At 39.3% G+C, this 27,999-nt stretch overlaps 1 protein-coding gene across 2 annotated transcripts; it reads left to right on the forward strand.

Annotated features, from left to right (window-relative positions):
• The first annotated feature begins 781 nt into the window (after positions 1-781).
• On the forward strand, positions 782-27,975 carry PI15 (peptidase inhibitor 15). Of its 2 annotated transcripts, none has more exons than XM_069004965.1 (6): positions 782-929; positions 1,859-2,200; positions 17,514-17,632; positions 17,846-17,978; positions 18,148-18,263; positions 22,044-27,975. In XM_069004965.1, exons 2-6 carry the CDS (start codon positions 1,928-1,930, stop codon positions 22,177-22,179), a joined length of 777 nt encoding a protein of 258 aa, XP_068861066.1. In that variant the 5' UTR covers positions 782-929; positions 1,859-1,927; the 3' UTR covers positions 22,180-27,975. The 2 variants fall into 2 exon arrangements, with proteins under 2 accessions (XP_068861066.1, XP_068861065.1); XM_069004964.1 differs by lacking the exon at positions 782-929 and adding an exon at positions 1,140-1,301.
• The last annotated feature ends 24 nt before the right edge of the window (positions 27,976-27,999 follow it).

Consider the following 27,999-nt stretch of genomic DNA (forward strand, 5'->3'; position numbering starts at 1 on the left):
GCAAGTGAGTAGCAGAGCCAAAAGGAGAGCGTGAGTGTTGGCTTCCAGCCCTGCGCTCCAACTACTGGACTGCACCTCCTTAATACTTAAATCCCATATTGCTCCTCTAACAGAGCTACTGAAACTTTTGAGCACTCCTAAGTTTTGGTGTAATATTAAACCTGTTGTATTTCTCTCTCCTAGCTCCTTGAATATGTCACAAAATACTGTAATTACACTTTTAAGGGTCTCATTTTACAGGCTGCCCCAGGTCGCCCAGCCCTGCTGGGGGTCAGCCTGACATTGTGTAGCTCCCATACGCTGTCCCCAGTATACAATTGCTGGCTGCTGCTGCTTCTCTGCTCGCTTTCGTCATGGCCTCAGTGTTATGCCCTTAGCCCTGCTGTGTGAGTGGCTGGACCATTCTGTGCTTAAATAATTCCAGCTATAGGCTAGCTAATGGGAAACAGATGTCTCCCTGGCACTGGCGGGAGCTTTCGGTCCTGCCGCTCCCGTAGCCACTGGCAGACGTTCAGGTAACTGCTCTGGGACAGCCACGACCGCCCGGAGCTCTGCCTGTGCCTCGGAGGGCAGAGGGCGAGGGAGGAGGAGAAGGGGGCGAGCGGAGGGCGGAGCAGCCCTCGGGCAGCCGCCGTGCCGGCGATGGATGGAGCGGGGCCGCTCGCCCGCCCGCTGCCCGGCGGGGCCCGGGGACACCGCGCTGCTGGGACGGGCCGGGGCGGCCCGGGCCGGGGGCACGGCAGTGCGCGGGTTCCGTTTCCTGTGACCGCGACGACAAACCCAGGTTTGCAAACTCTGCGCTTCACGCTGCGCCCTGGGGGCTCGTGGAGCTGCGTGAAACAGCGCTTCCCGGGCCAGCATGATGCTCGGGAAATAAGGAAAAAAAACCAAACCAAACCAAAACAAACAGCCACGGAGAGAAAAAAAAGGTAGGAAACGCCGAAGAGAGAGTCTTGCGCGCTGCCTCTTTGTGCTGCAGCAGCCGGGGGTGTAACTGAGTCCCCAAAGCACCCACCCTCCGGGGTGCCACCCAATGGCTGCCGTGGGCTCGGCGCAGCCCCTCCCGCCCGCCTCGGCTGAGAGGGACCCGCCGGGACACTGCCCGGGCTGGCTCGCACGGGCTGTGACATATAAAGGCTGTGAGCAGCTCCTGCTGGCTTCATAACCAGCACAGTTTTGTTCTTTGGGGGGTTGTAATAAGAGACACTTCTTCACAAAGGTTCATATCATCACATAGGAGAGTGCTATATATACTGGGAGAACAATAGACTGTGTTCTTTTTTTCTTGGTATTATCCAGAGGTAAGCCATTCAGCTCCATAAGTTTGCTTTGCATGCAGTTTTATCAGTGCTTATCACATTTTGCTGACCTTAAGATTTGAATGCTATTTCTAAGATGTCCTGCTTTCATGCTGTATATATTTCTTTTGCCTACTAGTTCTATCTTTGCCACATTGTGTCAAAACAGTCCACGCCTATGGGATAGGCATAGCCTAGGATTTATTTTTAATTTTCAGTGGAAAACATGATTGAGGTTTCTTGCAGTCTCCCCATATAAGATTTATGATGTGGTTTATGGACTGATCTGGTGTGATAGCACTGTCACTATTTGAGGAATACTACTAGCTCTGACCATGTAATTAGTGGTATAATGATACTTCATTTCGTGTGTTGTAGTAGTAGGACCATCATCACTTAATACAGTTACTGAAAATTGCTCAGCAACACATGTTCTGTATGGATTGCTTTTATGATTGAGCTGACAGACAGAATGATTTTTCTGGTCACAGCCTGCCAGTTCACTTTGTCTTGCTACCCAGATGTACAGAATCACATCTTTGATATCTTCTCTTCTACAGATTTGCTTTCTGCTGCCCTGACTTAAACCAGAGTCCCTCTGTGGCCTATCTGTCTCCTTTGGCCCCAGAATGACAGTAATTGCTGCAATCAGTTGTACTCTCTTATTTTCCGTTCTCTGTGAAACAAGTGCATTAGTGTTACCCAACTCCACTGACCTATTCCTGTCAGATAATAATTTCACTGACATCGAGACAGCTCTGGCAGCTCATCTGGACTCTGCAAAAATTCCCAAAGCCAGGCGGAAGCGCTACATTTCGCAGAATGACATGATTGCCATTCTTGATTATCATAATCAAGTCAGAGGCAAAGTCTTCCCACCTGCTTCCAACATGGAATATATGGTAAGTGAACTGTGTTTATTTCAGAGCAAAACAAACTGTAAATCAGTGATCTGATTTTCTTAAACAAATTGTCATGATTTAGTTAACTAAATAAATGTTTTTTATCTTTTACTGCTCACTAAAATGTTCTGTCCTTACATTTTTCAAGCTGCATTAACTTCAGCAAGCAAAAGCTAAATATTGAACTCTGAAACTCTTACTTAACCTGTTCAATTTTCATTTCCATGTGTAGTCCCAATGAAGTAAATGAAGTGGTGAGTTAACTGCTTGTTGGCCTGAGGAATAGTAGGTGATCACATGTGAACCAAAGTGTTTGAAGTGCTAATCATTAGCCCCTTTGTTTTTGTGGAGTACACTGTAAGTCATTGCCCTGATGTGGGCAAAAAGGTACCCAATGACCAATACCCATTTCTACGTTCTTTCACACATAATATCTATGGAAGCAATATGGTAAGACTGTATTTGCAGAGTAATTAATCTGATGCACTGTTTGTCTCCTGTTCATGTGTTTTACTTACTGGACATTGCTTGTGTACATCTAATACCTTTGTCTTTCCATCAAATACAATGCTGCTTTTAAATGTTTCTTTAGTATGCAGGATTTCAATGTGCTCAAAAAAAGTATGTGGCAGGCATGTTTTCTTCTTATTGGAAAATACTTATAGGAAATATCTGTCCCTGCAGGTATGATAGAAGTTACACATTCACTGTGATCTCATACTGAGCACTACTGGCTAAAGCAGTGTTTGCTACTTTGTGTTCCAGCTTTGCATGCATGCATAATGTGGGCCTCTAATATTAAACACAGGTTGTCCAACAATTTTTTTGTTATGTTGTAATTAATGTATTCACACTGTTTTGAAAGTACAGACAAGTTGTGTCAGCACCATAATAAATGCTTAAAATCAGAGAGTTTCTCATATGACAATGGATGGTTAACAGGTTTGAGAAACAGGATACCATCAGCTTGACAGAAAGGGTATATCAGTAATAACAGCTCCTTCTTTGTAGCAGCTAATGACTAAAAATTTGGACATGTTCCTATCACAGATGATACCTAAATCTGGATTTGATCATACAATCTGTTCAGCACATCCCGGCAGCACCTCAGAATGCTGAGTGCACTCAAAATATTGCAGGATGAAGACCATAGGCTGATTTTGAAATCTGGTTGAGTGGAAAGGTCAGAGACAGAAAAACCAGAGAGGTCAGAAGTCAAGCTCAGTCATCATTTTCATTGCTGTGCTCTCCAGTGATGTTTCCTTTGATTCTGCATAAATAAACTTTGTTGTAATGTCTGAGGGAATGGCAGCCTACCATGCCCTTCCTTGGTTTGTGTGTTTTAGAAATCTGCTCCTGCAGTTTGCTTAAGTGAAGCCAGCACCCTGTCATATTCCAAGGGTTTTGGAAGTGCAGTGTTCTTAGCCTGTTCAGTAAAAAACCATTGAAAATAGAAAGCAAGCTTCCTGGTTTAAATCTATTTTAATGAACTCATATACGTAAAGTGCCTAGATTTTATCTATGTTGGTGGGTGTGCTGCTGCAACTTTGCTGCAATATAGATACAAAATCAATATTGAAGTCAAGCTCTTTACAGCTGGCATGCTGTTCTTTTCCTTGCATTTCTCACTATTGCTTTTGCTAGTAACAACCAGCCATAGGATGTCCCTGTGTTCCTGGCAGCATCAGCCCCATCAGTAGTCTCAAGGACAAGGACCAAAGGCTTTCTTTAACATTTGGTTTTCCAGTCTGAAGGTACTTTTTGACTTCATGCTGCAGAATTTGGATCAGCAACTCAAGCTATGTAGGTAATGATCCAAAATGCAACTTGAGCTTGAATCCCCAAGTAGCAGCCACTGCTCTGCCACCAATTCTCTTTCAAAATTGTGTAAGTCTGTGTGTATCCTGTCTAACTACAGAGCAAAAAATGTTCAGTGAGCAACATCACACATGGTGTGCTCTGCCATCTGCGCTGTGGCACCATCTATTGAACTTCTTACCTCTGTGACTACAGAAGGGTTTTGGTAGAGAGGCCTTGAAGATGACCTGGTGCTGTAAGCCATACCAAGACTGGAAAAACCATTATCAGTAACTGAGTTTGCTTTGTCCATTCTTTGGTCTTTGAATAATTTCAGTGTGTGGCACAGAATCTGTTGTATCTTAGGGGCATGAGGTTGCTGCTGCTATATAAAAAAGATGTTATGTTTCTCAATACTTATTTTCATAAATAAGACAACAAGTACATTGTAATTACCAGCAGAAAATGTGCATTTTTACTTGAAAGGACCTTACAGAGTGTGTGTTCCTTTCCTGAATGGAAAAGTGCTGGGGTAGTGAAGAAAATGGCTTATCCCATTTTCCCTAACAATGACTAAAATGGATGTCACATGTTAGAGAGCTGGAGTTGCTTACAGATGCAGTAGATTGTGGAAATCTTTTGTAAGTGTGTTGAAGTAGAGAAAAACTAAGCAGTTTTGAAGCACAAGAAAAAGGTATTTTTTCTTCTTTTCTCTGTTCACAGTTATAGTAAATTGTGTTTTGTTGTTTTTTCCTAATTCTGTTAGGAGCTGTTCTTCTCATTAATTACTATATCCCATTCTCACTTCTGTACAGTTCATTTGCTTTTATTTCCACTTTCCTGGTAAGAACTCAGGGTTTGGCTGCATGGTTTGGTTCTTGTGATTCCAGTTCTCCACACCCAACCTTTTTTGGGGCTTTTCTATTTGACACATTCTGTTCCTCTCCATGATACAGTCTGCTTCTCACATATTCAATGCAGTTATAGATACTTCACACTCCTTGGGCATTATTCTCTCTGCCCTTACTGTCTGGAAGTTTTATGTGCTGTAGGACTTCGGATGAGAGGTCTTGAAGAACAGCTTTGAATGCACATGGATTAGGCAGGGGAAGTTCATATAAGCACAGCTGGGTAGCGTTTTATTTCTCTTTGGTACAGGTGGGTCTGGGTGCTGCTCCAGCCTGTTGTGTGCAGCTCCCCATGAAATCAGACAGCTGGGGTGTCAAACATGGTGGGAGGCATTGTATCAGTCCCCAGTGAAAGAAACCAGTGTGTCTTATGCCAGTTACACTTTAGTAAATCCTTCTGTTGGGACATTGGCACACCCAATGTGTTAGACTTTAAAGTAGTTCTCCTTTTGGTTCTGGTTCTGGAGTTGCTGATGCCTTCAATTGGAAGTTTTTCTGCAGGTACAAATCTAGTCAGTGTACATGTGAAGCAAAATGAAAGAGAAAGAAAAGAAGAACTTCCAGGCCTATAATGCAGAATTAATGAGTCCTTATTTTGATTTGGACCTTTTTTTATCCTAAGACAATCTTTGCTTGTGCTCCAAAAGCTGAAGGCATAGCTGCAGAAAGAAAGATGACACCATACTTTTGGCCTGACAAAGGGTGAAAATCATCTACTTGTTTTTGCATATTTTTTGCGGAGAAAGCAGAAAGATTCCATAAAATTCATGATTCAGAAAAAGTGAGGCATAGAGTTGCCAGCAGCTCTCTAGTGTGAAAAGCATGTACATCTGTACATCCAGTGGAAGCGTGTGAACAAAGAAATCCCTTTTTCTGAATGCTAATTCTCTACTATAGAGACCTGTGTTGCCTTTCTGGAACATCTCAGCTACTTGGTAGGCCAATAAATATTTGCAGTATGTTGCCAGCTGAAATTTGAGTCTCATAAAACCTCTTTTACTGTTCATTGGTACTATCCTTAGACTTCCAAAAGACTTCAAAAACATTCATTCATGAAATATCTGTTCCTATGAGAATCAGAAGTTATTTTTACCTTCCCTACAGTCATCCCCACTTGAGGCCAGTTTCTTCAAAGTCTGTATGGCCTTTTTTGTATCCCACATCACTGTGTTTTTGCAAAAGCTGGTAGAGCAGGTGCTTACATACAGACATGCCCTTTACAGCTTTGTATGCAGAAGCAGTAACTGATATAAGTGGGCCTTGATGAGCACTGAACACCATCCTCTGTGGCATTCCCATGCAAAATGGGAAAATCTGTTTTATTTAGGAGTACTCTGAGGTGATCTGAATAACTTGTTGAAGAGCCATAGCAAAAGACAAGCTGTAGTAGTTTCACTGCTGGCTCTGCAAGGATGAGTCCAGAGCCCAGTATGGATCAACATAGTTATTAGTGGACTGGCAGTAGCATGTCTGAAGTATAATAGTGGGGGCAGGATTGCACACTCAAAAACGTGTTTGTGGAATGCAGTCTGAAGATTTTAAGTGCAAAAAGTGCTCCAAATAAACTTGAGCCTGCTAATGTACCGAAGATGTTCAGACACAGTTTCAGTTCTTTTTTGTTCAGTGATATGTAACTGCACTTTTATATTTGGGAAAATCTGCCCCTTGTTGAACTTTTTCACTTTGAGTCACTTTGAGTCTCTTTGTAGGACTCAAAGTAGTAAAAGATTTCCAGACTAGCCTGAAATGAGTTAGTTTAGCTACCCAGGAGTTATTTAATATTTCCCATGAGCTGATGGCACAGGAACTGGAAGAGAATGGAGAATCTCAGCATATTAATTTCTAGTAAATCCACATAAAAGACCATGATAGACTGAACAAAGGACCTACAACAACCTGTTGTTGTAGAAGAAAAGTATTTGTGTTCCAAATGAAGCTGCTGTAATCCTGTGAAGGAGTCCAGGTGTGTCATTCTGGAAATCTGTGCACTCTGTGTGGCCCAGGAATGACTCTCTTTGCTGAGGTGATGTATTTGGATACTTCCAGTCCCAGAAAAGTTGCAGGTAACTTCCAAAGTCAGATCAGAGAAGCAAGGTATAACCCAGTTAGTGCTCACAAATGCAAATAACTGCCTTACTATTTCACTTCTAAATTTGAAAGTCTTGATAAAATTCTTTTGCTGTGAAGGTGGTCTTAAAAATGTTCTGTGAATATGCAGTAAGTGACAGGTAAGACAAAGTCCAAAAAACCCCAAAAAACCTACTTCAAGTTTTCCAAAGTCTTGCTTAATACCTAAAGCCTTTTGTATGGACGTGGAGAGTGAGTTAGGTTTTCTCTCCAATTCAATAGCATTTCTGATAAATAAACTTCTCAATCTGTTTACCTTTTTTTTTTTTTTTTTTTTTTTCAGTGTGGTTTCTTACAGACCATTCTAAATCTTTAAGGACATTTTGTTCTTGAGTCATTTGCCCTGGCTTATTTACATGGTCCCACTGAACTCATACATGTCTGTGAGTAAGGATTGCAGGGCTAGTTCCGTCAAGATTTATGTCTAATGAGTTGGATAGAGTCTCTTAATTCATGTACTTTATCCCTGGCCTGTTGCAGGACTTCCTTCTGCATTACATACATATGGTTTTCATCTTGTCTGCTCCTGAACACATATAGTGATGCTGTCTCAGTCACATCTCTTGGCAAATATTTTACCTTAGGAATAGAAATTACTTCCAAATGTCTAACCTAAATATTTCCCACTAAACCTCAGATAATTAATCTTTATATGCATTTTTTAACTGCCAATAGAATTTCTATCCTTTTTCATTTCAAAAATTACCCTTGTCATATTTACTGACAATTTTCTTGGCATTAAGATGCATATTATCTTTCCTAAATTTGCATGTGCATATCATTACAATACTTCTGCATATTGGATCAAATTACAGTTGCACTCCATTTACAGTTCCTTTGTTAAATTAGTGAGCAAGACCATTAGATGTCAAAGAAGATTAGGCCCATCATTTTAACTATGTCTAAAGACCCAACTGTCATAATGCAATGAAGAATTTACTGGCAGCCTGCTTTTTCCATTGAGTAGCCCTGTTCCCTTAAATCCTGTATACATGGTGAAGTTTGAAATAATCAGATGATGAGTCAGGGTACAAAGTTCTTAATATGCTTTTCATCATGCCAGAGCACAAAATAACGTAAGTATAGTCTTCTGGCAGATGAGAGCTCAAGGTGCTTGGAGGTTCCCCAGTGTGGGCCTCCTATCCTAGTCTGCCATAGCTTTTAGCTTGCTCTATGCTGGTAATTCACAAGTGAGGTAAGAACAGATGAGAAGGTTTATAATGGTGGAATGTGTTCACTGGTTCCAGTTTCTGCCTCCTACCACTTGTTTTTCTGTTTAGCCAGTTGAGTATGTCCCTTCTGCCTAGTACCATAACCCAGCACTAGGAGTGTCTGAAGATCATGGGCAAATGAACTCTGGAATATTGATCCTCTCAGAAAATGGGAATAATATGGGAGGAACTGATGTGGTTCACATGGTTACAGTTAATTGTGTCAGTCTGCATCACAGTCTGGAAAGGAAGCAGTTGTTTCACATCATACTCAGCTTTTTTCTGCAGTGGAGGCACAACATGGCAACTGACAGTGAAGTGAGAGAGAAAACAGGAGTAAATGGAGCTTACTTTCTGCTGATTTTGGCAAAATAGAGTTACCTAGCTCTCTTTTGCCTCACAGGTGAGTTTAGCCACTTATATATTTCCTAGTGCACCACTGTCAATAGTGCAGCACTGTACTTCTTGGCTATCATTGAGATGTCAGATGTTGCCCATTTTTCCAGCAGTTTCATTGATAGAAAGCAAGGAAAGCCTGTTCAGTCTCAGTAAATGGTGTTCATTTAGGGTCAAACCCAAGTGGATGCTACTGATAAGAAGTACAAAGGCCATCTGTTATGTTCAGAGTGAATGATAGATCTGTTCAAGAGTGGAACATAAAAGACCCTTCCTGGAAAGCGCTCCTTGAAAAATCTGAAAAACTTCCCCAAAAATGCTGCTGTTGATAAATTTTGTGGAAAAGAATGACTGTGTTAAACTTGCTTTGGTACAGAGCTCTGTTCCAATGTTTTATGCATAACAATTTTAAAACATCCATCTTGATGGTGTTTTAGAAAAGAATATTTACATTATTTAAATTTAGTATTAGCAGAAAGCCTTCTAGGAGTTTAAACAAACAAAAAACAACTTAGCAAAGTCTCAGATAGAAAAGCAGCCTGCCCAGAGCACTCAGAATTAGACATTCCTTTATTATTAAATGTAGCACCTCTTGAACTTCGTGGCTAAAAACACAGACAGGGCATTTTTCATGAGAGTCTTGATCCAAAGTACACAGTACTTTGTTTCATACATGAATGGAGATGATAGTAACTTTAAACCTCACAACATTTTTATCCTCTTTCTATACCTGAAACAATAAATACTCTATCACAGGTCTGTTAAAATGTGTATCCTAAAGGCAGAAAAAGATGGAAGCCCCAGGATAGCCCCTTGCTTGTGTTTTGTACACCGAATCCTTCCTTCAGCTCAGGCCCCTCCATGTATGAATGCATCTGAATGTGCCCTGGGATGGGGTTTGAGGTCTGTTTTAATGAACTGGTTTTGGACATCTATCTATCTGTCAGTGGTATCTGTTAATCTGTATCAAGAGAAAGAATCTTAAATTGAGCTTTCTTCTTCTGAGAATAAAGAACTATTGTTCTTATTCTTTATTCTGCGGAAAGAAGAAGCTGCTATGTGTTTTCTTTTATGTCATGCTGCCATACCTTTCAGCTAGAGCTACTTAGAAAATAGTAAGTATTTTCTTTGAAAACTTAAAGAAATAAGGACATTTTTTCTTTTAATGAAAAACTTCAGTGGTTAGTAACAAAGAAAAGTAAAAGGTATATTTTTTTCTGTATATAAGAGAAATGAAACACTACAAAACAAATACATTTTCATTCACATTTTGTGTTTCTAAGAAAATACAATTTTTTCTGATCATATTTAAAATGAGGTCAAACATGCTCCTTTTCAGACTTCTGACCAATTGTCAGGGTGACATGGAGCTAGACAGTTTGGTCCTTTTTGTTACCACTTCTAAGATAAGCTCTTGCCAATTAAAATAAGGCTTGCAGTAGGTTAGAAAAGCACTGAATATTTTAAGATATATAGCTGTGATATTTAGCTTTTCCAAAAGCTAAACAAATAATAGCATGTCAGAGAAGCTTATTGTTATTAAATCTGACAGTGTACCAATTTTCTTTATTTCTTGTTGTTTAAAAGCCTGATGCCAAACATGAAAGGAAATGCAGACAACCTTTAGAAGAAAAAAATTGACTACTAACAGTGATGAAGCTTCAAGTGATAGCACTTCGTGTTTGCACCACATAGACATCCAGGAATATAAACTCCTATGTAAAACACAGACTTGAATTTTCCTAAGAAAAGTATTTCTGGCAATGAGGTTTCTTCGGAATATGTCTGGTGATGCCCTGATTAAGCCAGACCTTCTATTACTGAGCTTTTCAGAAGTGTGACTCAGATGTTTGGAGGTTTGGATATATGAGAGTAAGTTTACTATAAAACATTGCACAGTTTTACTTTGAGTTGCAGTGGATTGTTGGACAAGCAGCTTGATGTATTAACCCTCTATTTATTTGCAAAAGAATGATGTACAGAACTGCAATTCCTGTCAAGATGTTTTTCTCTAGAGGGTAGACTGGGAATTTTCTGTGTAAACTTTTTAATTATTACCTAATGGATGTGAGAAAGTACCTGCATGTGTGGTAGGCACCAATTACAATATGCATAGAAAAATTTCTAAGAAGTGGCTGTTACGATCATAACAAAAAAATTCATATTCTTAGAGAGAGAGAGAGTGATCTAGAGTCCAAATGATCTCAGAGCCCAAGTAAATATATAAAGTTTGCCACATCTCTCTGTATGTTCCAATGAGCTCATATGTTTTCATCACACAGTATGCAGTGAAAGAAATGAGGGCAAAAAGATGAGGCTCTTTGAGTCATTCTGCTGTAAAAGCATGCAGGCCGAAGGGCTGTTGGGTTGTTTTATTAAGCTTTCTGCCAGATTTGGGGTAGTGGACATGGTGGGGGGTCCTACAGAAAGTTTCTAAGCCCGAAAATGCCACAGGTCTGACTACATGATAGAGAAGGGGAGCAAGGGACTCCTGTGTGCGCTGCACACTGCTGAGGGATTTGAGAGAGCCACCGCGCACGCAAGTGGAGTGAGCGGCGCAAGGGTGAGTGACCCGGGAGGACAAGACCTGTGTGTTGGAGGGTAGCAGCCTCCATCTGCTAATCCGCTCTGGGACTTGCACGAGCAGCTGTGGAATGCAGCTGCACAGATGGACTGGACATGTTGGATTTCATCCCTTGGCTTCACAGTGTTTTTCTCAGAGGAAGAAATTGCTTGAGTCAAGGTTTTCTTCTTTCTTGCTTGCTGCTTGGAAGTAAGAGCTTTTGATCTTCAACTAGGCAAACAAGGAGAAACAGGGGGCTACTGGGGACTAAAATAATATGTTTGAGGTGGAAGGGCTAATTTTTTAACTAATAATTGCTGAAAGAAGGTTGTACTGGCCATCTTTTGAGATGCCTAAGAATCACTGTAGATTTGTTTGTGTGAAATAACAATCTGAATATTACTGAGTCCAGAGTAAACATATATAAATGACAAGATGCCATGACTGGCAAACAAATTGCCACTTTTTCTTCAAAATGTAGCAGTGTTGCCATGCAGCTCTCCTCAAATTGCATATCCCAGTGTTTCATTTGCCATCTCTTCATGTAACCACACTTGTGTGAAGACGCTGTTTCAGAAGGAAGTGGTTAAAACAATGAACTTCACCTATTTGCTCTGGATTTGTGTTCACACCTCACCCGGTGTTTGTCAGCTGTACAGTTGGTGGCAGCCAGCTGAGGGTCTGGTCACACCACAGCTGTCCTGGCATGATGTGCAGCAGCCCTGACTCAGGGAATTCCTAGGAAGGTAGTGAGTGACCAGGGTGTGTATGCTTTGCTTAAAGTACTCATTTTACCATTGAGAAATATGTATAATATTATCTTAGCTGATATGTCACATCAAAAAAAACCACAACAAACAAACCAAATGCAAGCAGTGAGGTACTGAGGGCTGCTGCTGGTATTTAATGTCCAGAGCAATGCTCTGCTGAGGTTCTCTTGTGCTCTTTTGCAAGTGAGGAGAGCTTCCCTATTACTGGCAATAAAAATGAGCTGGGAAAAATTAAAGATCATGATGGCAAAAGAAGAGTGAAAGCACAGGTTTGGATTGCTTGAGTGTTTTACAATGATCATTAGCACAATCCTTAGGCTACCAGGTAAAAAACATATCTTTATGGACTCCACAATTAGCCCACATCTTCTATCTCACAATCTCTCTGCTGGTGCTGTCATGGAAGGAGCACTCCTACTTACCACATTTCCTTCATATTTTCTTTTTGTCAATGAGGGCTATAAATTTAAGTGCTTCTAAAAACATCCAGTTTACACACAGATATTTTCTCACACAGAGTGAGAAAATAATTAATACAGTGTATGACTGTGTATTCTGTTCCCTTTGTATTTAGATCACAAATTCTTGCTACCTGTTGCCATTAACAATAATTTCAGAGTACTTGCAGAGTAGAGGAGAGGTCATTTGAGTGATTAGGTTTGCCTCCCAAAACCTGTGTAGAGCAGAGTGTCAAGAAATAGCTACTCCATTTAAATGATTGATGTGAGGACTACAATTCTGTCTGCAATGAAAATGAGCAGAACCAGGTTTGTAAGTCCAAGTTATAGTTAAAAATTGTTATGTATGCAGTTCCTCAAATTAAAGCATAGGTATCAAAGTAGAAAGGAAACAGCCAATTATTTTTCAACAAATGTCATGGACAGATCTTTGCAGTATTGTAGTTGTTTCTTTTCTTTTTCATCATCAGAATGTTTATTTAGCTTCACCCTTGTTTTAATACCTGAGAGCATAGTTGTGACCAGGACCTTCTGTTCCTCCCAAGCACGAAAGGACAACTTCATCCTTTCTACAAGAAAATTATCTAAGAACAACTGAGAGACAGCTATAGAAACAGCCATAAAAAGGGAATGTATGAGGGAACTGTGTCCCACAACATTAAAAGGCTTTCCTTGGTGAAGGAAGCCTACTTTTTGGACTTCAAGAAATTTCATTGAACATGAAAGAGATTTTGTTTTACACTCTACTGCTTATTACACATTTTGGAGATTAAATATTTTACTATTTGTTTACAGAGGGAAACAAACAAAATCTAGGATGAAATTCTGGCTCACTGGCAAAATTCCTGCTGACTTTATTAATGCTAAGATTTTACTCCTAACTCAATAAGCATGTGCTGTGTGAGTGCAGAGAACACCCCAGAGCTGCTTCATAAAGTGGTCTCTGGTGTTGAAACTCCCCATGTAGAAGCACTGTCCTGTTCCTTGTGTTCAGTCCTCTTGACAATTTTCAAGTGAGATGTAGTTTGGAAGTGTTGTTTTTCAGGGAGCAGTACAGAGAGCACAGTCAGACAACTTTCTAGGAAAATAATGTTTGGCTCAAGAAAGAAAAATAAATTGGCCAAAGAATGTTCATTTCAAGTTGTCAGTGGAAGCGTGGTGACATGCTTTAACTCTGTTGTGGCTCAGTTAGACCTAGTTGAGAAGTAGGAAGTTTTCCATGCTGGACCAAATCAGTGATCTGGAGTCTGAGGGGGGATCTTTATACTGGATAGAAGGTGACTTCTTCCTCAACTACTTGCAACCTAGCAAATGAAGATTAACTGTCCCCAGGGAGTGGATGATCATAGTTTGGCACTGGGAATTTGCACAATCAGCATTTCAGGATGAGTCACCTTCTTAGATATTAACCCACTGAGTATGGACATTTTTCTCCTTTTCCCCTTTTACAATTTTGCATTCATGTCAGGCAGCTTTCTCAGATGTTTAATAGGAGCACTGGATTGCCCATCATTTCAGAGTTTATAATTTTGTTTATCACTCTGTTTTTTTTTTTCAATTCTTTGCTAATTAGCTTGAGCTTTTTCATTTCTCCTCATACAGAAACTGTCCCTTTTACTTTCAAGTTACTTCAGTTTCTCTTTTTAGGATATATTTGTATTTCTTGATATGGTGTTTATCTATGTATAACAATGAATCCACATGGCTTCAAAAGTCAAAATGTCTTTGCTCTGTTCTCTTACATGCCCAAAACAGGGGACTGAACTGAGATAAAAATTAGTACAAGTGTGGACTCAGGATCAGACTTTTTTGAAAGGGTGAACTAATGGCACAGTCTCTTAAAATATTTTGGGTCATTATGAGATAATAGTTTTCACCTTCAGCCTATATTAGTCATTTGCCATTTTATAGAATCATAGAATGTTTTGTGTTGAAAGGTATCTTAAAGATCATCCAGTTCCAACCCTCCTGCCGTGGGCAGGGACATCTTCCGCTAGACCAGGTTGCTCATAGCTCCATCCAGCCTGGCCTTGAACACTTCCAGGGATGGGGCATCCACAACTTCTCTGGACAACCTGTTCCAGTGCCTCACCACTCTCAAACTAAAGAATTTCTTCCTAATATCTAATCTAAACCTACCCTCCTTCAGCTTTAAGCCTTGTCCTATCACTTGATCCCAGTGCAAAAAATCCCTTTCCATCTATCTTGTAGACTCACTTCAGGTACTGAAAGACTCTGTAAGGTCTCTCTTATGCACTCTCTTCTTCTGGTGATCATCTGCTAGTCCTAGAAGGACTGAGACCACCTTTTCTTCTGAGAATATGAAGTAAATAAAATAAAGTAGGTGAGGCAATCAACTTCTCCCCGAAATACAAATTATTTACATAGCAGTAGGGGACTCTGTAGAGGCTTTTCACCAGCCTGCTAATGGATGAAGGGAGGAAATTTAAAGATGCTGCATATGCCCCCCCCCCTTATTCATTAGTCAGTAGTTATTTTCCTTCTCTTTGTTTTTTTTTTTTTTTTTATGTTTGCCAAAAATTTAATCTGTCCAGAGAGGGATCAAGAGTGAATAGATAATGGAAAGCAGAGTGTACTCTACATGACAAACTCACAACATTTTATCTGAGTTTGAAACCACTTGCCAAAACTTTACCAATCCAATACTGCAGATGATTCCTGATAAGCAGAAATGAAGATGGGAAGTGAAAGTGAACTAGAAATGCCCTCACTGTCGAAGGCAGGGGCTGTGCCTTGTTTAGAGAGTCTTAACAGTGAAAACCTAATCCATTCTTCACATTTCTTTCAAACACCTAACATGCTGTTTTGCGAGGCAGTTTAGTACACCAAAATGTGCAGTGTGGAAATCAGGATCTCGGCGCGATTTGTGCGAATACAGTACACATTTAGATTACTGTGGGAGTGCAGCCAGGTCACTTGGGAGCAAGCACGCAAACCTCATGTTCAGCCTCCTGGCAGGAGCACTTGTGCCAGAAGCATGATTAATCCCAGCAAAGGAGGGTGTTTATGGGGTGTCACAGTCCTGGCAGAGCAGCCCCTTATGGATGCACACCAGGCAGCTGTGTTTGGACCCACATGCTGGATCCATGAGCTCCTCTGCTCCCCTGGGCCTGGGCAGGCTCCAAACACCGGCTGTGGCCCCAGCCTCTCAGGCACACTCCCCAGGCACACTTTTTGTGTTTGTACCTACTCTTTAAGCCCTCTTTTTGGGACCACTTTGGTACCACAGGGATTATAAAGGGGTTTTTATACACTGGCCACATGCAGCTAGTAAACTTAATGGCAGAGATACAAAGCAGAAGAAATGTCTGTGCACAGTTTTCTTCGCCTTGGGCCCTAGAGCATATCCTGGATTTTGGATTTTTTATCTCTAACTCCTCCAAGAAACTCCCATAATTTTTCAGAGCTGAGGTCTAAGTGTTCCCTGGCTTGAAGACTATTCCTTTGTAGCATGCTTCTTTTTAAGACGTCTGTCTTTTGTCCTTGTACTAGCAATTTGCTTTGACTTTGTTCTGGAAGATTTGCTGAACAGGTGTAAAATAAATCTTCTCTGCTTTGAGCACTACCCATTTTACCATCCCTAAGGTGGTTCCTCTTGAATGGAAGATGATTTGTGTTAAGGAGTCTTACTGGTCTCTGTTGTGCTTCTTCACCTTTAATCTAGGATGTACCTTACCCACTCCATATTCTCAAAAGCTTGGTTCAGTGGTTTAGCAACTTCATAAAATTTACTAAATTTTGTCCTTCTCACTAAGAGAAATTGCACAAAGTACTAGTCAGGGCATGAATTACTGTCCTAGTCAAAGATCAGTCTTTTGACTCTGCAGGGTTGTGAAATTAAAACTGAATTCAGTGTTAGAAATTATTAGTAGCTCATAGTACAGAAAATATTTGTGATGAGGGCCACTTCATTCTTTGATAAGTTAATTTCTGACTTTGCCTCTTATTTCATGCCTCAGAGAGCATACTCTTTATTTCATAGCCACTTAAGATCTATGAGTTTGTGTTTGTGTTTAAAAAGCACTAATGGTCTGCATAGGCAATTTTACCACATTCTGTTCCTGCCTTTCTACTTGCAGTTCATTACAACTGTTCTGCACCTGAGCACTCCACTCAGGGAATTCCAAATATACATGTAATTCCAGAATCTACAGCCTACTTGGATATCCCTTAAACACTAAGATATACTAGGATTTGTGTGCATTTGTAATGTAACAGTGAGATATTCTTTATCAGGAGCTCCAGTGGTGCTGTTGGTTGGTTCTGTTGCCAATATCTCTGTTATTCGTGAGACAAACCTGTTTCGCTGTGGAGGAAACAGTAGAGTTACAAATCAGGAATGTAATTGAGCAGGCAAAGCATATAAAGGAGACAGTGTTTAAGTTCACTTGTCATGTTCCAAACATTGGAGAACTTAAGAAGTCAAATTGTCTGTCCTTACAGAGCTGTTATCTTTTTATATCAGGCAGTGAGCAATGCCAGTTCCTGTGCAGAATAAAGTAGTGAAATCCATACTGCACCTGGAAACTATCCATAGTCTTTGCCTTTGTGGAATCCCTTTTCTTGACCTTGTGACCTCAAATATGAAGAGCTGCCACACACATTGTCTCTGGCTATAGATATTCCTGAGGTCCTATTTCAAATGTGTTGGGGTTTTGTGGGGTATGTAATACCTATGCTGAATTGTTCTTCCCTGTGTTCCTCTCCTTCACTTTCTATCTGAGTCCCAGCCAAAATTTCACTCTTCTCTACACATGGATCTCATCAACACAGAAGGGAAAATGGTAGAAAAATGCCTGTTTGGTGAAGGGCTTTTCCAGAAAAAAAGGGAGAGTTCAGAATACATGGCTTCCTCTAATGATGTGGGCAGGAATTCTGTCCAGCAATAGGGCAAATCCCACTGGATTCTGTACATGCTGCCCCACAGTTCTCTTCTTAGTTCCAGATCTGACATGTTACAATAGTATATTTGTGGGTTAAGATACTTGCTTCTTTTGTTCTAGCACTATGATCATTATCTGCTTTTTTCTGTTCTGCTGCTAAGGATACTTTATTTTGTCAGGTTTGGGATGAAACTCTTGCCAAATCTGCTGAAGCTTGGGCTGCTACATGCATTTGGGATCATGGACCTTCCTATCTTTTGAGATTTTTGGGCCAGAACTTGTCTGTAAGAACTGGAAGGTAAGAGGATACCCTACAAAACAATTATTTTGTCAGCCTTTGAACAACCTTTGAGATCCAGATCTTGGACTGATGCAAGTGTCAACCAGTAGTATATGTTCTATATCTGTCAATGTTCATTTGGCTTAAGAATATTATAATACTGTGCCCCAGTGATGTGAGGAGAGATCTAAAATGACATGTTTTTCTTACTGTATTTTTAAAAAAACCCAGGTATCGGTCTATTCTGCAGCTGGTAAAGCCATGGTATGATGAAGTGAAGGATTATGCTTTCCCTTATCCTCAAGACTGCAACCCTAGGTGCCCGATGCGATGTTATGGACCCATGTGCACCCATTACACACAGGTTATATAAATTACTTTCCTCTATTCAAAATCTCATGTCCAAAGCTGGACTTTCCTATGATGTATTTATACCTCTCTCTCTCAAATAAATGTATGTGCATATGTATAAATATATGTATATGTATATTCCTTTTCAATTTGGACTTCACCAATAATAAATATTTATTCAGATGGTTTGGGCCACTTCCAATCGCATCGGCTGCGCAATCCACACGTGCCACAATATGAACGTCTGGGGATCTGTTTGGCGGCGAGCTGTTTACTTGGTATGCAACTATGCCCCAAAGTGAGTTGCTCTCTTTTATTTTTGTTTATTTTTATACTTTGTGCATGTTTTGGTCCTCTCATAGGACTGCTTACTCCTTTTTCTGCAGCATGAGCTCTATTTGTGCTTTTTCTGTGGGCTGCTCCTTTGTTCAAGCTTTCCATCTGAACATGCAGAAATGTATGACTTCAGTACACAAGAAAGAAAAGGAATGAACTTGATGTGTGTGGAACAAAACAAAAAACTTGTTTTCTGTTATTGCTGTTATTATTATTATTAATTTTTTTCTTCCTTCTTTGTGCTCACTTCACTTTACTTGGAATTCCTTATTTCTTCACTCTTTTATACATAGGCATGGTGAACTAGACTTCCTCAGGTAAGCAATCCCACTGTAGTTCAGGCGCTTGATTTACTGAGAGGTGGGCCTGTGCAAACCTTATAAAGTTCAGTAAGGCCAAACACACCTGGATTGGGTTAATCCAAGCACAGGTACTGGGTGGGTACAGAATGTATTGATAGCAGCCCTGAGGAGAAGGACTTGTGGGTGTTTGTAGATGAAAAGCTCAATATGACATCACGGCACACTTGCAGCCCAGAAAGCTAACCCCATATCCTGGGCTGCATCAAAAGAAATGTGCTCATCAGGTGATTTTCCTCCTCTACTTTGCTCTCTACCTGGAGAGCTGCATCCAGTTCTGGGGTCCTTAGCACAAGAAAGACATGGACCTGTTAGAGCGGGTCCAGAGGAGAGCCACTAAGCTGATCAGGGCTGGAATACCTCTCCTGGGAAGACAGGCTGAGAGAGTTGGAGCTGTTTGGCCTGGAAAAGAGAAGGCGCCAGAGAGACCTTTTATCAACCTTCCAGTACCTAGAGGGGTCTTACAGAAAAGCTGGAGAGGGACTTTTCACAAGGGCATGTAGTGATAGGACAAGAGGGAATGGCCTTAGCTTAAGGCAGGCAGGTTTAGATTAGACATTAGGAAGAAGTTCTTTACTGTGAGGGTGGTGAGGCACTAGAACAGTTTACCCAGAGAGGTTGTGGACTCCCCATCCCTGGGGGTATTTGAGACCAGACAGGAGGGAGTTCTGAGCATTGCCTGTAGCAAAGGGGTTGGAACTAGTTTATCTTTAAGGTTCCTTCCAACCCTAATCATTCTGTGATTCATTCTATGATACATGTTGTTGCCCACAACCTTTGCTTATGACCATGATACATAATCCATAGCATTGCTTTCATATAAAGTCCATCAGCCTAAGCTCCATGTCTGCAAATCTACCTCATCTTGCCCGCCATGTTAGGGTCTGTTAAAATACAGGTCACAGACACCCATAGGTGGCCCTATATCCCATAACTTGCAGAGGTCTTTGTTGGGTTGAAATGCAGAAACTAGTTTTCTGCCAGCATTTCCTAGACATCATCCCGAGCTTACATTTGGGTGCAGAATGAGTCAGTGAAGTGTGGCTCTGGGAGAGCTTCAGTTTGTGGTCTGGTTTGGACCATTGTTGCAAAAGCCACAGGGACAGTGTGAGTGGCTGGTTTCTCTGACTGTACATTAGGCAAAGACATAGCTCTGTATAGGAATCTAAGTGTAATCAATTGAGCATGTTTTCCATAAACTCTTGGTGGCACAGGTCCATTTGTGGTAAAGAATATGCAAGAATATGTCATTACTCTAGCTGTTACATGAGTAAAAGAATTTTTAAAGGTTTTGCAACTTAAAAAAAGATAGGATTTCTTAAGAAAATTTACTTGGGGGAAAAAAACACCTTTGGAAATCAAGGAGATTTCTCTGTCCTTTTGTCTTTAATATTTACTGGAAAAGGATGGTAAGAAATGAATGTGAGGGAACAAAGATTAGGCAGCAAAAACTGTATTTGACTTAAAGCTCCACAACATGGAGAAGATGAAATCAAAGTTTCTAAGAGATTTTTTTAATATATCTTTATTTGAAAACAAATATTAAAAATGACAAACTTTCCAGAATACTTCTCTCATTTTCATATATAGGAAGAACATAGATTTATAAATCAGGCATTTTTGGAAACTGACTTAGTGTTTGTGTATCAGTTACACAAACAATTGAAGTTACAATTGTATTATTGACATTTTATATTTTCTGAGCCTAAAAGTCCCACTGCTTCTCAAACAGCAAACCAAAGCCTGAAGTTACAAGCTCTTTCTCTGTGAGATTTTGTGTAGACCTTTCAATCATAGGAAGTAGAATCGTGATTTTTGCATTTACTTCTTGCAGGGTCACAAAAATTATATTGAGTGGTCTTCCCTGGATTAAGTTTGTATTTCTAAGATTTAATTGAGTTATGGACATTGGGCGTAGAGTCCTTGGGCACACACACAGAAATCTCTTTGCCACTCAGTAAAGTCTGTGCCTTTCTGAGTAACCAGCACATCAGAAACTCCTCTAAAGAGGAAGGGAGTTAAAAAAAAACCCAGTCTGAGTTATTAAGATTGGAACTTGGCAAAGATTTAGCATTTAGAACTCCAGTAATTTTCACTCATGCCATGCTGTAACACTGAAAAATATTTATGCTTCTGAAACTAGGGGAAAAAACCCTGAAGTTAAGGAGGATAATTGCAAAGTTTAGAAAGGCCCCAGATTATCTAGCAGTCTTACACAAATCTGCCATGTGCTGCTGTAGAAAATGAAGCAGAAATCAGGTTTCAGCAAACTCTGAATTTCCATATCTGTTATCAGACTAAATATGTTTCCTGAGCACTTAGTCTGTTGTACCCATTTGGAAGAGAAGTAGGAATGAGCAAATTATTTGAGATTTCTACTTTCTTCCAAGGCACAACTGAGACCAGGGCTTTTGATCCAGCGTTACTGGCTGAGAGGTGGGGGATGACAAAATGTTTCATAAATAATTGCATTACTCACTGCTATTCCACGTCACATGCAAACTAAAGGAAAGTTCTCTGCTCTGTGAGACATAACATTTAAATAAAAATCTAATTTTAACTTTCTGCCTACATCATGAGTGTTACATGATTCTCTAAAAGCCTGTGGTTTATATAAACTCCTAAAAGTCAGGATGCATTTTTCAGATGTTCCTAGATGTTTCGGAGTTACCTCTTTTCATATGATCACTCCCCAGACTTTGTACCCCTTTCCCCCTAGGGTCTATTGCACACCTCTATTCACCGGACAGGAGCCCATCTTCTCCTCTCATTCATATCTATGAGACCTCTGGAAATGCCCCAATCCAGTTACATTTAATACATTACTGGTGGAAATAGTTTTTATCTTCCCTTTTCTCAAATAATGAATTCAGCCTCAGAACTTCACAATGTGAACCTAGGGTAGTGCAACCTAAGAATAAGGTTTCACTCAGTTTGTTTTTCTGTCTTCCAAGTACAAGCTTTTAAGATAACTGCCAGACAAAAGGGTGCTCAAGGAAAACCTTGCACCAGTGCTTATTTTGCTATTTTTCATAAATATAGACCTCCAGTAAAAACTAGTCTGTCAGAGGATCAGAGAATCAAAAATCACTTGGTTGTAGCAAAAGCAAGAAGGCTGGGGCATCACCACCGAGACTAAAGGATGTGGAATGGATATTATTGGCCTGGATTGATATAGTCATTCTCCTGCTCTTTTTTGGGAATTGCTAGATCAGTGTTCATCAGTAAACTACAGAAATAAACTGATGTCATGTTTTTAGTAACAGCATTTATGGGATATCAGTGGAGATGTTAACTTTAATCACTAAAAACAAGTATGGTTAATGATTTTTTTTCTTCCATTCTGAAATTATTAAGCATTCTTTTTCATTTTTTATTTTCAGGGGCAATTGGATTGGAGAAGCACCATATAAAGTAGGAGTCCCATGTTCAGCTTGTCCTCCAAGCTATGGAGGTTCTTGTACTGACAATCTTTGTTTCCCAGGAGTAACATCAAACTACTTATACTGGTTTAAATAAGTTAAGGTTTACATTATTTTGAAGAAAACCCACAGATGAGTAACAAGAAGCTTGTGTATGGAATTTTGCACATATTATATATAGAGAGATATTGTAATAATACTCTGATGTTTTCTTTTTGTATGCTTTTGTATAATTAGCTTTCAAAGGACAGTATAATTTGATTTTAACACTTTGGGATTTAGGACTCACATTATCCCTTTTAGATTAACATTTTGTTAATGAGTTAAAACTCATTTTAATCTTATCAAGTGTAGCTTCCTGAAGATTAGATTATCTTAAAAGCACATCAAAAGATAGAATATTTCTTCCTTTTAAAAATAATAGCTCCAGAAAGAGAAGGGTCATTGTTTAATACTGTGCTTTAAAAATGGAGTGTGACATGCAAAGCAACAAGTTGTCCTCACACTCCCAATGGTTCCTCCCATTTACACCTGTGCTTTCACCTGCAATGTCAATGGGACACTGAGCAGAGGAAGACATATGTGCAAGAGAAACTGCAGGATATTACCTACCTCATGCGCAGCGTCAATTCATGTATGGTGTTCCAAGAGTTCAGCACACGGCTGCTGCTATCACATGTCTGTGTGCAGACAGGAATATTAGAGAGAATGAGGAACCACACTGGCCAAGCTGCAGTGGCTGTTAACTCACATGCCTAAAGTCTTGTCTAGATAGAAAGCTACACCACTTTAAAAATACTGGTAAAACAGCACAGCTTGACTGTACCTTCCTGTATTTCTGAACACAGTCATAGTTCTATAATGGGGCTTTTCAGGAGTATATTTATTCTTTTACAGGAAGAAATATATTGCTGCAAAGCAATATACATCAATACATGACATCCATAGTGGTTTTTTACACTATAAGTTTCCCAGTATATATGTTATCCCTCTGACTGAAACTCATTTGAGGATCAGGAGAGGTCAGACCTAAAAGTAGGTAAGAATTGCAAATAAAAGACATTAGGAAGCTTTAAAAGTTTGTATAGATTTGTTGCAAAAATTCCAAATTTCTAAAGCAATTGCCAGTATCCTATAATATATATTGTGCTGTTTCCTGAAAATACCTGTGTGCATTATTAAAAACCAAATCTTCCAAAAACCTTCCTGCCAAAACCTGAATGCCTTATGGGTGCTTAATAGAGACATTAAAACGAAAATATTATACAGGTACTTTTCTTGAAAAACAGATTATGAAAAGGAAGAAATCAGCTGTCTGTCTCAACTACTAGGTCATTGAAAAAGCCTTGAGTTTTGGCTTTATGTTACAGGGCAGAATGTAGTCCACTTTAAATATAAGTGTTTAGTCTGCTTGCACTGCTACATTTAGACCTCTGAAATTTATGAACTTTGAAAAGCAATACTGAGTAGAGCAAGTGGAACAGAGGATAATTTCACTAGAGCTACATATGTAGAGCTGCATATGTATCTTTAAGTTACTAATTCAGTCTTTTGAGGGTATTTGAGACAGTCTGTCACCAGAATATGAAGTAACATATTGGTGATATAAAAAGAAAAATGGGAGTTTGAATTCTTCACATTAGTTACTCTTTTTCTCCAGCAAGATATCTGGAACAGGATCTATAGCGTGTGAAATGTAGCAGCTCCTCTCTATCTGCCCATAACCTGATCCCTCAGAGAACATCAGCAGCTGATCTATGGCTCTTCAGATATTTCTGGTTAGTGACACTTCTGTATCTGACAGGACAAGAACTAGACAGGCACATTACCTTTAGATGTGTCCATGTTGTAAAAGGATAATACTTTGTAATATTCTACTAACTTTTATTTTAACAGGTACAATATAAACATTTTTCCTTTTGTTTTCAAAGGAGTTTGGACTTGAACAGTACTCAATCAGTCAAATACTTTGTCAGAGTAAAATCCAGTCCTGTTTTGGGAGTGAAAGACAGCCTCTTTGCATTATCTTTGTACACACTGAAACAAACGAGTGAGACAATACTACTTGGTGGGTCACTAGCCCCTCAGCCAGCACAGTTTTTGACAAAGATGCAGGTGAAAAACGCATTTTTGTTCTGCATAAGGAATCTTCTATAGAGGTAAAGACGGCACAGTTATAGCAGTGCATCTAGCCATTTTGAGTATTTTTATTTTTAAAATATAAGATAGGAAGCAGAGCATAAAGAAAAATTCAGGTTAAGCCATGGAGCCTACAACAGTAGGTCTAACAATAAATGACTATGCACTTTGAAACTTGCAACTTGTATGTTGTATGGTACACTTTCCAAACAGGACTAGGCATTGTAAATTAATTTATAATTCTGTCATTCAGCTGAAATTGTTATCACGGGTATATATGTTATCGTATCTGTTAGGTTGCTACAAATACCTTGATTTTGTGGAATATTTTGTTTTCTGTGAATATAGAAAACTTTTCTTTGAACAAACAGGTATGCAGGTTTTTTCACAACATCCCATAATGGTGCTAGGTATTAACTGTTGTAATCACACTGTAATTGACAGCAGCAAAAAATGATCTGGATATAAGCTATTTCATACAAGCAGCTCCTGATAAAAGCAGCCACAAGCACTCAAGCATTAGCTGAATATTTTTCATTTAACAGAGAGGATTACAGATCATCTGATATGTGATTGCCAGATGAAATTTCCCCTTCCACTTTAAAGTAGAAGGCCTTTCTGTATTGCCTATTTGAATTGCCCCCATTTCTATTATCATTTTTTTCTCTTGGGCCAGGCAATAACAATGCCAGTAAAGCTCTACTTTGATTGCCAGTGCCAGTGCTTCCTGATTGACTACCTGACACCAAGTGCTGCTACAAAAAAAAGCACTGAAGTGTGCAGAAGACTTCAGATGTCTTTGGCAGCTCTGATACATGCTGAGGAAAGTTCTTGATGAGTTCAAGGCCATGCTGAGGCAAACTACCTCCAGTTGCTATTCTGATGGCCTTGAAGTACTAATTTTTTCTCAGCAGAGGGGTGTGCCTTTAAAGATGGAGAAATTAGCTCAGACTTCTGCTCTAAATATAAAATTGTAAAAGTATGCACAAGCTAAATTAAGGCAAAAATACTGTGAGAGGCATAAAAGTAAAAAAATACATAACAAAATTGATATAATTAATTATTGAATGCAGCTGTTTATAATATCTTCTTGTGACTTTTTGCCTCATTAAACATCTAACATGATAGGTAGCAATTGATACCTTTTGGTGCTAACCTCTGTGTTTTGGTGCTGAAGTTACAGATGATTTTTTTGTGGAAATATTACCATATACACTCCAGTGTTTGTGAGATCTTTTTCAGCTAAGCATATAACTTACCACTAGGTCAGATTTGCTTTCAAGGTTCCTTTTTATAGTTATTTCAGGCTCTAATAAGAGTTTTATGTGCATCAGAGAGGAAAATGTATTCCAAAACCAACACAAACAGCACCTTCCCCTCATCACAGCAGTTAAATGCCTGTGGAACAAGCTATGGGGGGAGTAAGACCTCTGAGAGTCATGACTTCAGATTAATGCTGAGCAAGTTTTAGTGATTCCAGATCCTCTCTCTGAAAAGTAAATGACTTCAGAAAATCTGGGCTTGATCTTGCAGATGTATCTTTGGGATCTAGTCTTTGAGATCAGTTTGTTTCCCTCTGAATTTGAGGTGAGTTGGATCAGGTCTCAGTGAAAACCATAGGAGGTTTAATATAACTTCTGCAGGAATGAAAGAATTGGATTCCATGAGAGCTTTATGAACAGCAAAATTAAACTTCATGTGCCATTCCTTATCAGCACTGGGAAATACCATGGAGCTCTGAAAGAGTAAACCTCCCAGAGCAAAAGTACTGTGACTGCACGGAAAGAAATATATCTGTGTCTATATCCATATCTATATCTGTAGGTAGATGGATCAGTAGGTGGATATATGTGTTCATGTATTCTCTCCAAGGATCAGGTTGCAAGCATGGATGCCCTCTCGTGGTTGAGAATGCTGCTACTCATTACATAGGAATCCAAGAGGTTTTTAGGGTTTTTTGAAAACAAATGCAAATCTAAAGTTTTCGGCCTTGATTTTAAAGACACATGACTTTGTTTCCTCTGAGAAAAGAGGTGCAGTGCACAAGTCTTCCGTTTCTTAGTTTTACATGATTTGTAAGTACAGAACTCAATTGAAGTTTTAGTAGCTGATGGCTACCTAGCATACAAAGTTTTATGAGTATGAGGTAAAACAGAGTTATTCAGATGTCAGAAGAATTTTTAGAAGTGTTAAGTCAGGGTGTGGGAAGCCTCATTACTCAGATACTAATATATGATGATCCCTAATAAAATTTTAAGGGCCCAAATTACTGTTGCAATCTGCCCATTATTGCTAAGTTTTCAAGACAAAACTCTTGCTTTCCTATTCTAGAATGAGACGGTCTTGGAATCCAAGCACACAAAATTTTTGTGGTGCTTTTTTAAACTGCAGAATTGAAAATTTGTATACGCTAGTTCTCAGATCATACATAATTGGTCTGATGGTCTCAATGTGCACAAACCTTCTTGTTTAAATTTACAAGAAGAATGTTGAAATTCTGTGAATAGAAGCCTGAAATAGCAATAACCTTCTCAAACTGCTTTCTTTCAATAGAAAATAATTTTAAAAATCAAGAAAAAGTAGCAATTACCCATCTGATTAGTTCAACAGACAGGCAACAGCCTATCTGGTTAATTCAAGAAATGATAAACAAAATTTATTACTATTGGTAATTTCAATACTTTCTTTCTGCTTAACCTTAATTTACCAACTTGCCCTCAGGATAGAGTTATTTTATGTTACAAGGCGATGCATTTTTAAATTCACACAATTCAGTGGAACACATAGAAGATTTTGATTGTTATCCACATTCTGCAGAGTTCCCCTGAATGTGATCTGTGAGAAATCCAGACTGAAATGGTTGCAATTCATTATCTCTTTGTCTTCTGCCAAAAGACAAAATCCAGAGTGGAAGAAGATTTTGGCATGTTATCTTTGGGTAATCAGGATGTAAATTCTTTAAAATCCCTCATACTGAAAATGCATATGAATTATACTTAGGGTTATTTTGGCCAGCAGGAAAGAGGGGGAATATCTCTCAGGTTATATGTTTAGCTTACAACAGCAATTGTCATTCAAATCACTGGCTGTTCATCATGCTGCTAACTCACTACAGCTTCAATAGATCATCATAAGTCAGGAAGTTAGATGTTAGATGTGACGTTTAAAGTAACAAAATTCTTCCTTATGAGTGAATGGTAATATTGGAATCAATAGCTCTTAGGAGTTAAACAGCTTTGTTTCATGTAGGGTGCTCTAATGTAATTGAAACGGTGCTTAAAGGCAGGGTTCATTTAAGAAGCAAGCCATCTACAGATGCTTTTTTCCATATGCAACAAGGAAAGATTTTTCTGAGGCTTAAAGATCCTGGGGGTTGGAAAATAAGTGTATTTCTGTGCTTTTTAATCTGAACCCATGTCAAAAAAAATGTTCAGTGTTTATAGAGTGAAATCCTCTTTCCCCCCCTCTCATTATATATTTTCATTTTTCTTGTTTAGATTTTTTGATAATTGTGTGGGTGGGGTTGTATCTGGTTTTTTGGAGAAGAAAGCTTGTTGTCTAACACGTGTTGCAGTGAATTTACCAATGTATCATTTCTTTCATGTTGTCATACGACGCTATATATATGTTATACCTGAGATATAAATTTGTATTCCTGTTTCAACTTCTAATGCTATGAAACTGTGCATCATTTTGATCTATTTTGCAACATCTATGCATTTAAATAAAAAAGTAAAATTATCAATATTTACAATTTATGTTCTTTTGAGAATCTTTT

This window comes from Aphelocoma coerulescens, chromosome 2, assembly GCF_041296385.1.
Source record: "Aphelocoma coerulescens isolate FSJ_1873_10779 chromosome 2, UR_Acoe_1.0, whole genome shotgun sequence".
NCBI classification, from domain to species: Eukaryota; Metazoa; Chordata; class Aves; order Passeriformes; family Corvidae; genus Aphelocoma; species Aphelocoma coerulescens.

Excerpts from the sequence above, each read along its gene's own strand:
- PI15 (XM_069004965.1), top strand. The coding sequence starts at position 1,928 with ATGACAGTAATTGCTGCAATCAGTTGTACTCTCTTATTTTCCGTTCTC. Across the intron at positions 17,633-17,845 it reads TTGTCTGTAAGAACTGGAAG|GTATCGGTCTATTCTGCAGC; the intron begins GTAAGAGGATAC and ends AAAAAAACCCAG. Across the intron at positions 17,979-18,147 it reads TGTGCACCCATTACACACAG|ATGGTTTGGGCCACTTCCAA; the intron begins GTTATATAAATT and ends ATATTTATTCAG.